At 41.5% G+C, this 13,401-nt stretch overlaps 1 protein-coding gene across 1 annotated transcript in view; it reads left to right on the forward strand.

Annotated features, from left to right (window-relative positions):
- The window catches only part of PCSK5 (proprotein convertase subtilisin/kexin type 5), a 341,064-nt gene that overhangs the window by 228,305 nt on the left and 99,358 nt on the right, over window positions 1-13,401 (forward strand). The window contains exons 13-14 of the mRNA XM_056848984.1: window positions 6,384-6,520; window positions 8,185-8,328. Of these exons, the coding sequence (XP_056704962.1) occupies window positions 6,384-6,520; window positions 8,185-8,328 (281 nt within the window). The remainder of the gene's footprint in view (window positions 1-6,383; window positions 6,521-8,184; window positions 8,329-13,401) is intronic.

Below are 13,401 nucleotides of genomic sequence, written 5' to 3' on the forward strand. Positions count from 1 at the left end.
TCACATTAAACTATTCATCTGGTCAAAGCTTTAAACAGCTTTAATCTTTATTCATTTTTAAACAAAAATGAACAGCGTACATGTATTATACAGAGAGTAAAAATACTTTGGAAATCTGAGGTCCCCTGTCACAATGAGTAACCTTATAATCTTTAGTATTGGGAGCATTAAATTTTAATACTGCCTTGAGTGGTGAGATTGTTAGAGAATATAGAGGAAGTGACACAGGATCAATATTGCAAGAAGACAGTTGATGAGGCAGTAAGTTTTAATGAAAAACATTTGTATATATTTCATTCCCAAATAAGAATAGAAGCTAACAGTACAACTCTAGGGAAAGAGTTTTTTGTTATAATTTTTGCTATACCTTGTTTCATTTTAAAAAATGTATTCATTAGTTGTAGCATTGTTTCATCCATTTTTCTCTATCTGTTGCACTCTTCCACACCCAGTCATATCCTCCTGCTCAGGGCTAGGATCAGCTTGTGTTTGGTAGGCAAGAGCATAGGAGCAGCTGAGAATTTTTTTGACTCCCTGTTACTCCAAGCACAGTGGGGTCTCCGTTTGTTGGGGGAAATTAGCTGTAGACTAGATAGAGCTATGCAAGAGGTTGGTGTGGGAATCTTTTGAACCAATTCAGCCCAGGTGAGCAAACTAAATGGAAGAACCCAAAAAAGAAACGTTTTATGAATTTTAAGTATTTTATTGAAAAGGTTAATCAAATAGGGTAAAAACACACACACACACACACAAAGAATTTCCAACACACAAAAGGGCTAAGAGAGTAGAGTTTTAAGAGTCCCAAGTGGGTTATAGTTACCTTCCTGCAGAACTAGGTTCAGAATGGCAGCAGCAGAGAAAGCTTAGCAATGACCAGCGCTACTAGCTAGGTAGGAAAACAATACACACGCATGGTATTGTGGCTTTACACTTTGGATCCAGGAAGTGTTAGCAACTTGACAGTTGCCGATGGGGCTATAGTTGTACCCCTTAATGTAGCTGGAGGCTATGACTGGCAATGTCTGCACATTGCTAGTGACAAAAGGCCTGATTGCCTGCAATAGAATTAATTGGGTGCAGAAAATAAGAACATCATAAAATGATGGCTGGATACTAGGCATTAAGTTTCTGAGCATTGAGTGATAGACTTGGAGTTTAAGGTGGGGTCCAGAAAGTGAATCATAGAGGGGCTTGGTCGGAACCTAGATGGGATTAAGGGAACATTTGAATGGACAGCAGGATTTGACAGGGCGTGAGCATCCTACTGCAGGAAGAAGTATAGAAATACAAACAGCTTATCTTGGTCTTCTTTGTCTTTGCGGCTGCAAACATTCCTTTCCCAGGAGGGTATGGCTCACCTTTTGCTGTTCAAACCCTGTCATTTCACCTCAGCCTTGCACAACCAACATGGATGCCAGGTAACACATGTCACCCCTGGCTACATGGCACTGTGCAATCCCTGCACACCAACTTTGGCCCTGTACACCATGTGGGGGGTGTCCCAGGATTACCAGGGTCTAGTCGGAGCCCATAATATCCCCACCTCCTCAAGAATCTCATATGTGTATTCTGAGATTCTCACAATGAATTGTGTTAAAGTCACCCAAGGAAATGTACATTTCTTCGTGGGTGCACCATGGCATAGCAGTTGGGGGTGTGTGTGAGGGAATCTTGCAAGTCAGTTTTCACTCTGTATCTCTCTGACCTCTCTGATGTCTATAATAGAGAGTCACACACCAGAGTACAGAAGAGATCTGAATATTTACTGCTGTTACAGATTATCAGTATTTTTTCCTGTTAGAGTCTTAATAATTGTGTTAATGAAAATGGAGGGTTAGATTTTGAGGAGAGTTAACTAATGCCCCAGTATAAATTTTGATCCAGTTTTCATACTTCTCGGCATGGTCTAAGTGTTCCAGTCTTGACACTGTGATGATTTTAAATTCCATTTTAAATCTTTCCTGTCTCACCTGTGTTCTGATATGTATGTATGTATGTATGTATGTGGCCCAAGGGTATTCAGTGAATTTGGCATGGCATTTAGTTCTTGGTGATTATTTTAACATTAATTGACGAACATACAATATGTGAAAGTAGGATTACCAGGTGGAAACTGGACAATCCAGTATTTTCCCTTTCTGTCCAGTAAATAAACTGAGAAAATACCACAATGATTTTGGACTTGCTGTAGTTAATGGTCAAGACATCATTATCACAATACAATGCAAGAGCCTTCAGCATATGCCTTAAACCCATATTGCTATGAGAGTGCAGTAGTGCATTATCTGCATAAAGTAAAGTTGAAAGCTGTCTAAAGGCCAGTTTTGGGGGATGAAAGCTGGGGTTAGGTAAACTTTAACCATTGACTTAATGTAAAAAATTGAATACAGTGAGTGCTAGAATGCAGCCCTGTATGACGTCATTATAAGTAGGAACAGAGGCTGGTTACAATTTACCCATAGCAAAGTGTTTTCATATAGGCATCAGATAAAAATTATAGCCATCTGTCTATATTGGACTCCTCAAATTTACCCCATAGTCTAGTTGTGGGATAAGATCAAATGCTGACTGAAAATCAATGAAAGTTGTATAAAGGATACCACCCCTCAGTGAGGCACACAGATCACATAGAACAGAGTGACTATGAAGCAAACAGGATCCATGGTTGCTTGTATATAACCAAAGCCCTTCCTTCTGCTCCTTCCAAGCACAATGGTTGAATGAATCAACACTTCAGGAAGATTGACCTGTTAACATTCTTCTTTGGTAGTGATATCTGTCTTGGATCCAGTACAAGGTTTACATATGTGGTGGGCCCGTTTTGTAAGCGGAAGTGTGAAAAAAATTTCACGTCTGGCCCCTAGTGCTAAATTAAGCATATCATATCCTGAACTGCTTTTCTGCCTGTGCAAGCAATTTTGGGCACAATAAGATATAGGGAGGAAATTGCTAGGTATTGCACAACATCTTACACAAGCAGAACTGCTCCACGTCTGTTTTTGCTTCCACTTGTTTATTACTGAATCTAGGCCACTGTGTGAAATGCTGCTGGCTAGTTACCTTCCACAATAACAGATTCAATATGATCAACTGCCCTTACTTTTATACTTGGATCAATAATTGTAATAACGAATGGGGTGTGACAGACTAAGGGTTAATGTCTGTCAGTGACTGTATGTGAGAGGGACATACAGGGAGTAGGTGAAGCTTAAGAGAGAAGACTCTAAGCTGCTGGGAATAAAGGGTTTTTTTTTACTCTGGGTTCTGGTGTTATGGGTTGTGCCTAGTGTGACTGGGGGAAAAACCAGAAGAGTGATGAAACAGAGAGTTTGGGAGGAAAAAAAGGTCCCTACTCTAGTCACGGAGGTGGGGGGAGAACTCATCTCTGAGGAGAGAGGCATTCCTGGCCCAAGTATTGTGAGAGAATTGCTTTAAGCACTGTGAAGTAATTCCATGGTGAGAAAAGGGAAGGAAGACGGGAGAATTTCCATACTTCCTAGATTTAGGCACCAGGGTATACACATGAACCTCTGAGTGTAGGTTCTGGGACTAAGCTACTTTAAAGAGCTGGAAATCTGAGTTAAGTGAAATAACATCTGTGCTGTACTTGTTGAGCGTCTCATTATTTATACAGAAAATCTGTATCTTTCCTTAATACTAGTTTCTCTTCCAATACCCTGTGAATAGAAAAGCATGGGAGGCTATAGGAAAAAAAACATTACTGATCTGGACATTTTTCAAGACTTGGCATGTCCTCTCAAATTTTGAGAGAAATGACTACAGTAACTTAACAGTTGAGGAAGTTTTCATAGTGTTTATCTGTTCCAGATTGTTGAGAATATTTGGGTTTACCTCCGCAGAAAGGTAGGGTAACAAGGATTTGACTGAAAGATTGTTGTCCTGAATTCCTTAGTGGTTACTTCTTCCAGTCTGTAAGCTGTCACTGGAGCCCTTATGAAGAACAGCTGTTCAAAGAATAGTGTGTTGAATTATCTGCAGGTGCAAAGCTCAGAAAAGCACTCTGAAGCTTAAGAATACTAGTTCCCCTTCATGCTCCATTAGCCATACATGTCAGGATCACTTACAAGTCCAGCTGCTAGTTTAGAGTGAACTGGAACACTTTGTAAACAAAGCTCTACACAAGCACAGAAATGGTTTCTTTTTCCAACATTCTAAGACACAAGCACAGTGATTTCAAATATGCATGTTCTGTGACTTAGGATACCTGCTGATAGAATTGAGCCTAAGTATAACAGCATAAGCAGATATTCCCATGAGTGTGGCAGCAGCTGTTAGTACCCTTGCATAACATTCCTTCCAATCCCCTTTCCACAGCATCCTTCGTGCCTTACTTTGGGCACGAATAAGCCATCAAACCTATCACCAGTCATATAGCAACCTGTCAATACAAGTGCCAGGAAACAATAGCAGGTGAAGGCCTTGGCATCTATGCTCTGTTGTTGGCTCTCCAGAGAAACTGGTTGGTTACTGTGCAAAACTGACTAGATGAACTGCTAGTCTGATCCAGTTGGGCTATTCTTATGTTCTAGCAACAACAATATTATAATTGCAATATATAGTACTACTATATGTCTGGATGTCAGAAACTGCACAGATTACTTAAAAATGATAATGTGAAACTTATAAGAATGGAAGTTCATCACTGTGATCGCTGTGCAGACCTACATCTCAGATCTGTGCAGGTATGCCGTAGTAGTAGTAGAAAGATTTTCCAGAGGATCCCCTCCAATCAGCCTTCCAGCCCAAATGCTCAAATGATAGGAGGGGAGAGTTCCTGGCCTCTCCAAGAAGCAAATTAATACTGCCAACCACTGGATTCTGCCAATAGGAGCATGGCCTCCTCTGTAATCCTTAGACACCATGATTGACTGCATTCAGTTGCCCTTTCCAACCACTCCAGAGGGAAACCTGAAGGGCTTCCCTTTGAGGGTGATACCCTTTTTAGCATGCAAACAGATGATGCTGTTGAGTACATGAAAAAAAACAGGTGATCCGCACAGTCCAGGAGATATAGCCCCCTGCCATCCATTAAAAAAAACCCAGACTGTGCTCCAGGTACTGGAAGTGGCTTTGTCACACCCAGGGTCAATTTCACCAAGTCCCACCCTACACAATTCACCTTCCAGCAGCAGCATAATAAGGGCTGCTACTCCAAACAATGGCCTAAAGACATATCTCAATATACCAATGGGTGTTAGCCTCTCCAGGAGCAGCCTTTCTGACTACTTCCCTTATTTAAGGATGGGACACTAATAGGGTTGCCAACCTCCAGGTGGTGGCTGGAGATCTCCCGCTATTACAACTGATCTCCAGGCAACAGAGATCAGTTCACCTGGAGAAAATGACTGCTTTGGAAGATGGGCTCTGTGGCATTATACCCTATTGAGGTCATTCCCCTCCCCAAACCCCACCCTCCTCAAGGTCCACCCCCAAAATCTCTAGGTATTTCCTAACCAGGAGCTGGCCAACCCTAGGCACTAGAGAAGCCATTCTATAACAGGTTATGCAATTTTTTGTCAGCCTGATCTTTTCTCACTATGGATAGCTGGTATATTTCTTACAGTTTTCTATCTCCCCCCTCCCCATATTTAGTTGCCTCCACAACCCTTGTTGGACCTTGTTTGTTAAAACTGCAATTGAACTGGTTCTGCCCTTACATCAAGGATGTTTTCTATTGTAGGTATTTCTTGGTTTCTAGAAACCTAAATGTTGTCCTTTCAGTTTTGAAATTTTGAATGGTTTCCTTGACTGAAGTTTTGCTGTTGTTACAAATAACAACAGTGGTTTGCTGTTTTTGGATCTTAAAGTTGCATATTTTCATATTTCTATTGCCCCAACCTCTAGGCAATATTTCCATTTTCCTTGTGGTGTTAAACATCTCCAATTTACTGTCCTGCTCTGTGGGCTGGTCACTGCCCCAAGAGTGTTCACCAAGTACCTAACACCCATGATTGCACAATTAAGGATCCTGGAATGCAGTTTTTTCCCGTATTTGGATGACTAGTTATTTGCTGCTCCTTCCTGCGACATCCTAAATTCACACATCAAGTTAGGATTGGGGTTTTTGATTATCTTGGCCTCATGGTTAGTTGGGACAAATCCTCCTTGTCCCTCACCCAATGCATCGGGACAGTGTTGGATTCCCCTCCTATTATATTATCATTTGGGCAGAGAAAGCACTCTCTAGGGCTTTGGAAATCTTTGGAAGCTTCTACCATGGCAGGCCTGCACAGATCCCAGATGTGTGACTGTACAGTAAATCACTGGATGAACAACAGTTACAGGTAGGTGCAACTCTTGTCATGCATGTTTACGTTTTAATTTTTATTTGTTCATTTATATTGTTATTGCTTTTTTTTAAGGTTATTTGACCATTCCATGGAAGGGTTCAAAAACTGGGATTTCATGACTACTCATTGCTGGGGTGAAAAAGCAGGAGGTGACTGGATCCTAGAAATTTATGATACCCCATCACAGCTGAGAAATGTCAAAACTCCAGGTATGAATCCTATCATTCTTTCCCTTACATATTTTATTTGGACAAAAGAGAAACGAGGAAAAACATATGGGAGACGACATTGTGTGAAATACGTATAAACATGATCACAAACATTTGAACTGGATTTGGAAGCAAATAGGCAACCAGTTTAACTAAGCCAAGCATCTTATTTTCCATTCCCTATGACTTGTCCTTGTCAGGAAGCTCCAGTAGTTTGCACTGCCTGCAGTTTTGGAGCCATTGTCAAGTGCAGCCTCATCCTGAATTCTTTGCATAAAGGATGGTTACTAAGGCAAGAATGTTTGCTAAATCCTAAATCAACTCACCAGCTGAACCTGGAAAAAAGCGCTTGATAACACTGCTACCTTGTGTTCTCCAAAAATAAATTTGCTCTGTCTGCCAGGAGCAGGCCATTCTCACTGATCCCCTACCCCTGCAGAGTTTCAGAGTCCCACAAATCCATGCCCTGATGAATGAAATGGGTTCAATAAAGGTGTCAAAGAAGTATCCTGAAGACATCAAATTAAATGCATGACCATCGTTTGTGAAGCTGTTGACATACTTGATGTTGTCATAGTGGCCACAAAGTCTTGAGCTATGCCCAACAAGGTTGCCCTAGTGTAGATTATGAAATTTTCCAGACAACAGTAGCCTGGGAAACTGCGAAAATCATCTGTAGCCTCTACAAGCTGAACCAAGAAATCCGAATATATTTTCATTTACTTATTTAGCACTTGGTTATTCATAGCTAATCTCTGAATTATCTCCCCTGAAAGTACTGAGTTTGATACAGAACTTCTATGTGTTGTTGATCTGTGATGATCCTTTGACTCCTGGAAATCATTGTACTACTGCGATGTTGCAATCATCAAGTGATAAACATGTATGGGTGGACATGGTCTTTTTATCTCTGACTCCCTATCATTCCTTGTCACATGTTAGAAAAAGTCTTATGAGAAATGATATGTTCAATATTTAGGAAATATTTAAGACATGAATTTGACCAGTTGCAACAGCAATTTCCTCACCCTTTTCATAGTAAGGATGTAACAATATAGGATCTTTTAAGTATGTTACATGGGTTCATATATCCAATGCCTCACAAGAAAAAAATGAGCTGAGAAAAGATGAAAGATAAAAAGGTTAGTACTGTTTGAATAAATGTGGCCACTTTTTAAAGAATATCGATACATCATTTATAATATTATTGCACGGCCTATTAGTTTTTTTCCCAACTATCCTTACTGGAGTATCAAGTATTGCCGTTATTCTTTTGTGAGACCAGGTCACAAGGATAGTTATTATGGGCTGAATCCAGACTTACTCTTCTGCTGACAGAAGGCACTTGAGTCAATATAACAGCACTTTCCTGATTCCCCCTTTCCACTGCAGCCCATTAAACTCCCCAAAATGCTGCTTCTGGTGGACAGGGGACCCTCCAGAATTGCAAATGGGGGGTATGCAGCAGGAAGGGGGAACTGGCAGAAATTAAATTTCTCCTTCCATTAGCAGAAAATTTAGTCTGTATCCAATCGGTGTTGTTATTGTTCTCAGCAATAACTGTAATATAACTCACTCTACATCTTTCATTTGATTGATGATACAACCAAAACAGAAAATAGAGATATTTGGCACACATCATTTTTCCACTATGTCTCTCCTAGGTAAATTGAAAGAATGGTCTTTAGTACTTTATGGGACATCCACTCAGCCATACTCCCAAAGAAATGATTTTCCAAAAGCTGAACGGGTACGCTCAAGTCCAATAGAAGACCCAACAGAAGATTATGGGATAGATGATTATGCAGGTAACAATTAACAGTATTTTCCAAAGTATTCAACAGTATAATTCTATTGAACATTTGATCCACTATTGATCACTTGGGTACTATCTTCAAGGCAGAAAGGGGGCCAATATAGATGCAGATCACAGGAATCTGCATTGTATATTTACATTTTTTTAATCTTCTTGCTTTACAAATCACACATACAATAGAGCCCAAATAATTTGTAACAGTCATGGAACTGTAAAGATAAATAGTTGGATCCAGATGAAATTTTCCAATGGCAAAATTTAACTTTCCTGCCTTTCCCCTCCTACTGCACTACTGATCTCCAGGAAATTCTGTTCCTGGCAGACGGGGACCCTATGGGTGACATGGGGAGTGGGTTTACAGCAGGAAGGGTCAATCAGAAGAAATTGTCAAGTTAGTCTGGATTCAATCCAAGCAGTTGTTCTCGATGACTCTGGTCAGGCCTGCTTCAGGCCTTTGCTGTTGGCTGGTGAGGGGTTGGGCTGAGAGTATTTAAGAAGGTTCCTCTCGCCAGAGGCTGGCCTAAGCAGCTGGGGTGAGAGACAGAGGAGGAGCTTAGAGATAGGTCAGTGCAAGTTTTATTTTAAAGTTTTTGTTTTTGTTTTCCTCAGTGTCTGGGGAGCAGTAGTTGAGGTTGCTGTGTGTGAGAGTGAATGGAAGTGAGTGAGTGGGTGCCTGGAGCCTGCTGGAGGGGGGTTTCTGAGTGGTTCTCTTTTTTCTTTTATCTAGCTGTAGCTGGAGTGGCTGAAGTTAATTGCTTTGCTGTTGGCTGGTCAGGGGTGGGGCTGAGAGTATTTAAGAAGGCTTCTCTCACCAGAGGCACAAGCTCTTGCCCTGGGACTCTAAGGCTGGGGGCCCTGTAAGCGGCTGACAACTTTCTACATTTTATATCTGTTGAGTGGTTTTTTGCTTCTCAAGCAGGGAGTCTTGAGATGCAGTTTGTCAGAGCAGCTATCAGGCAAGTGCAGCAAAGTCACTGAATAATGTCAGCAATGGATCACAGCAGTGTGGCTAGTGAAAGAGCTGAGGCAGTAACATGCAAGGTCTGTGGCATGTTTGTATTCTTACCTGAGGGTAACAGTAATTACACTTGCAGTAAGTGTAAGTTGGTAGCCCTGCTGACTCGAGGGACTCGAGGGACTTGTCCATGCTCCATTTTATAAAGGAAGGTGAAGAGTTCATGGACAGAATGCATGAAACACTCTTTAGGGGGCAACAGGAGGAGGAGAGTAAGGAATCTCAACAAATGGAGGCACAAGCAACACATGAGGAGGGTGCATGGAAGAATGTGACCCACAGGAGCTGGAAAATCAGGACTCATTCTGATCCTCTGTTGCTCGGCAATCGGTTCCAGGAACTCCCCATAGATACTGATTCTGGACCATTGGAACAAGGGCTACCCCCCTCCCAAGTTTGAAAGAAATTTCTCAGGCTCCTGCGCATGAGAGGGCTCAATCTTCCACTACCACCCCCCAATTTAGAAAGAGCCGTGTTCTAGTGACTGGTGATTTTCTACTGAGAGGGGTAGAGTCTAAGGTGTGCCAACTGGACTTGTTGTCTCAAGAGGTCTGCAGGTGCACGAATTCAGGATGTGACAGAAAGGGAAGGTCAGTTCATCCTGTCGAAGGCTGTGGCTTAGTAAGGGAAAGAAGAATACTACAAATTAATTACTGGTTGCATAGATGGTGTCGTCAAGAAAGGTTTGGATTTTTGGACCACGGCTTACGCTTTTAAGATGAAGCTCTTCTATCGGGAGATGGTTTGCACCTCACGAGGGTAGGAAAAAATGTTTTTGGTGAGAGCCTTGCCAGCCTGATGATAAGGGCTTTAAACTAAATCCTATGGGAGAGCAACACAAGAATTTAAAGCCTAGCATGATGACAGTAACTGGAGATGAGGACAGTAAAGATTTGTGGGGAGTACCATGTATGTGAGGAAGCATAAACTTGAGGGTAAGTTCAGAAATGAAAACCTCGGGGCACATAAACCATGGATTTCAATGTCTGTACACTAATACACAGAATATGGGAAACAAACAGGAAGAACTTGAAGCCCTAAACTTGACCTAATTGGCATTACTAAAACTTGGTGGGATATTACTCACAATTGGAATGTTAAGATTGAGGGGTAAAACTTGTTTAGAAGGGATAGACAGATAAGGAAGGAGGGAGGAGTAGCATTGTATGTCAAAGATGTGTACACTTGTGAAGAAGTACATGAATCTGAGCATGGTAGTTCAGTCGAGAGTCTATGGATAAAAATAAAAGGAGTAAGAAATAACCATGATATTATGGTGGGCTATCGACCACCAAACCAGGCAGAGGACTTGGATAAGACACTCCTAGACCAGATTACAAAGTTCTCAAAGAGATGGGATATGGTGGTCATGGGAGATTTTAATTACCCCAATATCTGTTAGAAGTCCAACTCTGCTAAAAATGCAAGACCCAATAAATTCCTGACTTGTCTTGCTGACAACTTCATATTCCAGAAAGTGGATAGGGAAACAAAAGATCTGCTATCTTAGACTTGATTCTCACCAACAGGGAAGAACTGCTTGATGAAGTTAAAGTAGTAGGCACCCTGGGTAGTAGTGACCATGTAATATTGGAATTTACAATCTTGAGGAAAGCAAAAACTGTACGTAGTCAGACGTATAGGTTGGACTTTAGGAGAGCAAATTTTAAAAAACTTAAACTTATACTGGGTTGAATCCCATGGTCAGAAATACTTAAGGAGAAGGGAGTTTAAGAAGGGTGGGAGTCTCTTAAAAATGAAATGCTGAAGGTGCAATCACTAACCATTCCTGTGAGAAGGAAAAATGGGAGGAGCCTAAAGAGGCCAGGGTGGCTCCATAAACAGCTTTTAAAAGATTTGAGAAATAAAAAAAGACTCATTTAGGAAGTGGAAGGAGGGCCTTATAACCAAAGAGTAATATAAACAAATAACTAGTGCTTGTTGGGAGAGTGTTAGGAAAGCTAAAGCTCAGTATGAGCTTAGGCTAGCGAGAGATGCTAAACATAACAAAAAAGGGTTATTTTCCTATGTACATAGTAAGAGTAAGAACAAGGACAAAATAAGCCCATTGCGGGGACCAGAAAGTGAAATTGTAACAGGAGATGAAGAGAGGGCAGAACTCCTCAATTCCTACTTTTCCTCAGTCTTTTCTTGTGAGGGAAGCTGTGCTCAATATGGCTTAAACAGAACACATGATGAGGGAAGGTATTTGCAGCCTAGGATTAACATTGGGGTAGTACACAAACACCTAGTTTCTTTAAAAGGAACAAAGTCCTCTGGGCCAGATTGCATCCAACGGTACTCAAAGAACTTGCAGATGTAATTTCTGAGCCTCTGTCCATTATTTTTTGAAATCTTCTCCAAGAACAGGTGAGGTGCCATAAGACTGGAGGCGGGCAAATGTTGTCCCCATCTTCAAGAAGGGGAAAAAGGAGGATCCAGGAAACTACCGACCCATCAGCTTGACTTCTATACCGGGAAAAGTTTTTGAACAAATCATCAAACAGTCAGTTCTTGGGCATTTAGAAAGGATGGATCTGATAACCAAGAGCCAGCTCAGGTTTCTCAAGAACAAGTCATGTCAGACTAATCTTATCTCCTTTTTTGAGAAAGTTGCTACCTTGCTGGATCAGGGGAATGCTGTAGACATAGTTTATCTAGATTTCAGTAAGGCTTTTGATAAGGTTCCACATAGTATTCTAGTTGACAAATTGGGAAAATGTGGTTTAGATCTTATTACTATTAGGTGGATCTGTAACTGGTTGACAGATCACACCCAAAGTGTGCTTGTTAATGGTTCCTCAACCACTTGGAGAGAAGTGACTAGTGGAGTTCCTCAGGGATCTGTCCTGGGCCCAGTGTTGTTCAACATCTTTATAAATGATTTGGATGAAGGAATAGAGGGGATGCTTATTACATTTGCAGATGATACTAAATTGGGAGGGGTAGCAAATACTGTAGAAGACTGAGCCAAGATACAGGATGGTCTTGTCAGGCTGGAGAATCAGGCTAAAACTAATAAAATGCACTTCAACAAAGACAAATGTAAAGTTTTGCATTTAGGTTGAAAAAATCAAATGCATAATTATAGGATGGGAGAGACTTGTCTGAGCAGTAGTGTGTACAAAAAGGATCTTGGGGTCTTAGTAGACCAAACACTGAACTTGAGACAGTCGTGTGATGCGGTAGCTAAAAAGGCAAATGCAATCTTGGGCTATATCAACAGAAGTATAGTGTCCAGATCACATGAAGTGCTGGTATCGCTTTACTCTGCTCTGGTTAGACCTCACTTAGAGTACTGTGTTCAGTTTTGGGCACTGCAATTTAAGAAGGATGTAGACAAGCTGGAACGTGTCCAGAGGAGGGCAACAAAGATGGTGAGGGGTCTGGAGACCAAGTCCTATGAGGAAAGGTTGAAGGAGCTAGGTATGCTTAGCCTGAAGAGGAGAAGACTGAGAGGGGATATGATAACCATCTTCAACTACTTGAAGGGCTGTCGTATAGAGGATGATGCCAAGTTGTTTTCTGTTGCCCCAGAAGGTCGTACCAGAACCAACAGGTTGAAATTAAATCAAAAGAGTTTCCATCTAGACATTAGGAAGAATTTTCTAACAGTTAGAGCGGTTCCTCAGTGGAACAGGCTTCCTCGGGAGGTGGTAAGCTCTCCTTCCCTGGAGGTTTTTAAGAAGAGGTTAGATGGCCATCTGTCAGCAATGCTGATTCTATAACTTTAAGCAGATGATGAGAGGGAAGGCATCTTGGCCATCTTCTGGGCATGTAGTAGGGGTCACTGGAGGTGGGGGGAGGTAGTTGTGAATTTCCTGCATTGTGCAGGGGGTTGGACTAGATGTCCCTGGTGGTCCCTTCCAACTCTATGATTCGGATATAGTGTGCACTTAAGAAACCCTAGGCATCTAGTTGGCTTTCCTATACCAGATCATTTAACTCTTAGCCAGAGGTACACCTCAGTAATGCTAGAGGTTCATTCTGGGTAGAGAAGCAAATACCAATTGAGAAACTCTGTTTCCATTCTGAGCTTTTTATTAAAAC

This window comes from Euleptes europaea, chromosome 4 (genome assembly GCF_029931775.1).
Source record: "Euleptes europaea isolate rEulEur1 chromosome 4, rEulEur1.hap1, whole genome shotgun sequence".
Taxonomy (NCBI): domain Eukaryota; kingdom Metazoa; phylum Chordata; class Lepidosauria; order Squamata; family Sphaerodactylidae; genus Euleptes; species Euleptes europaea.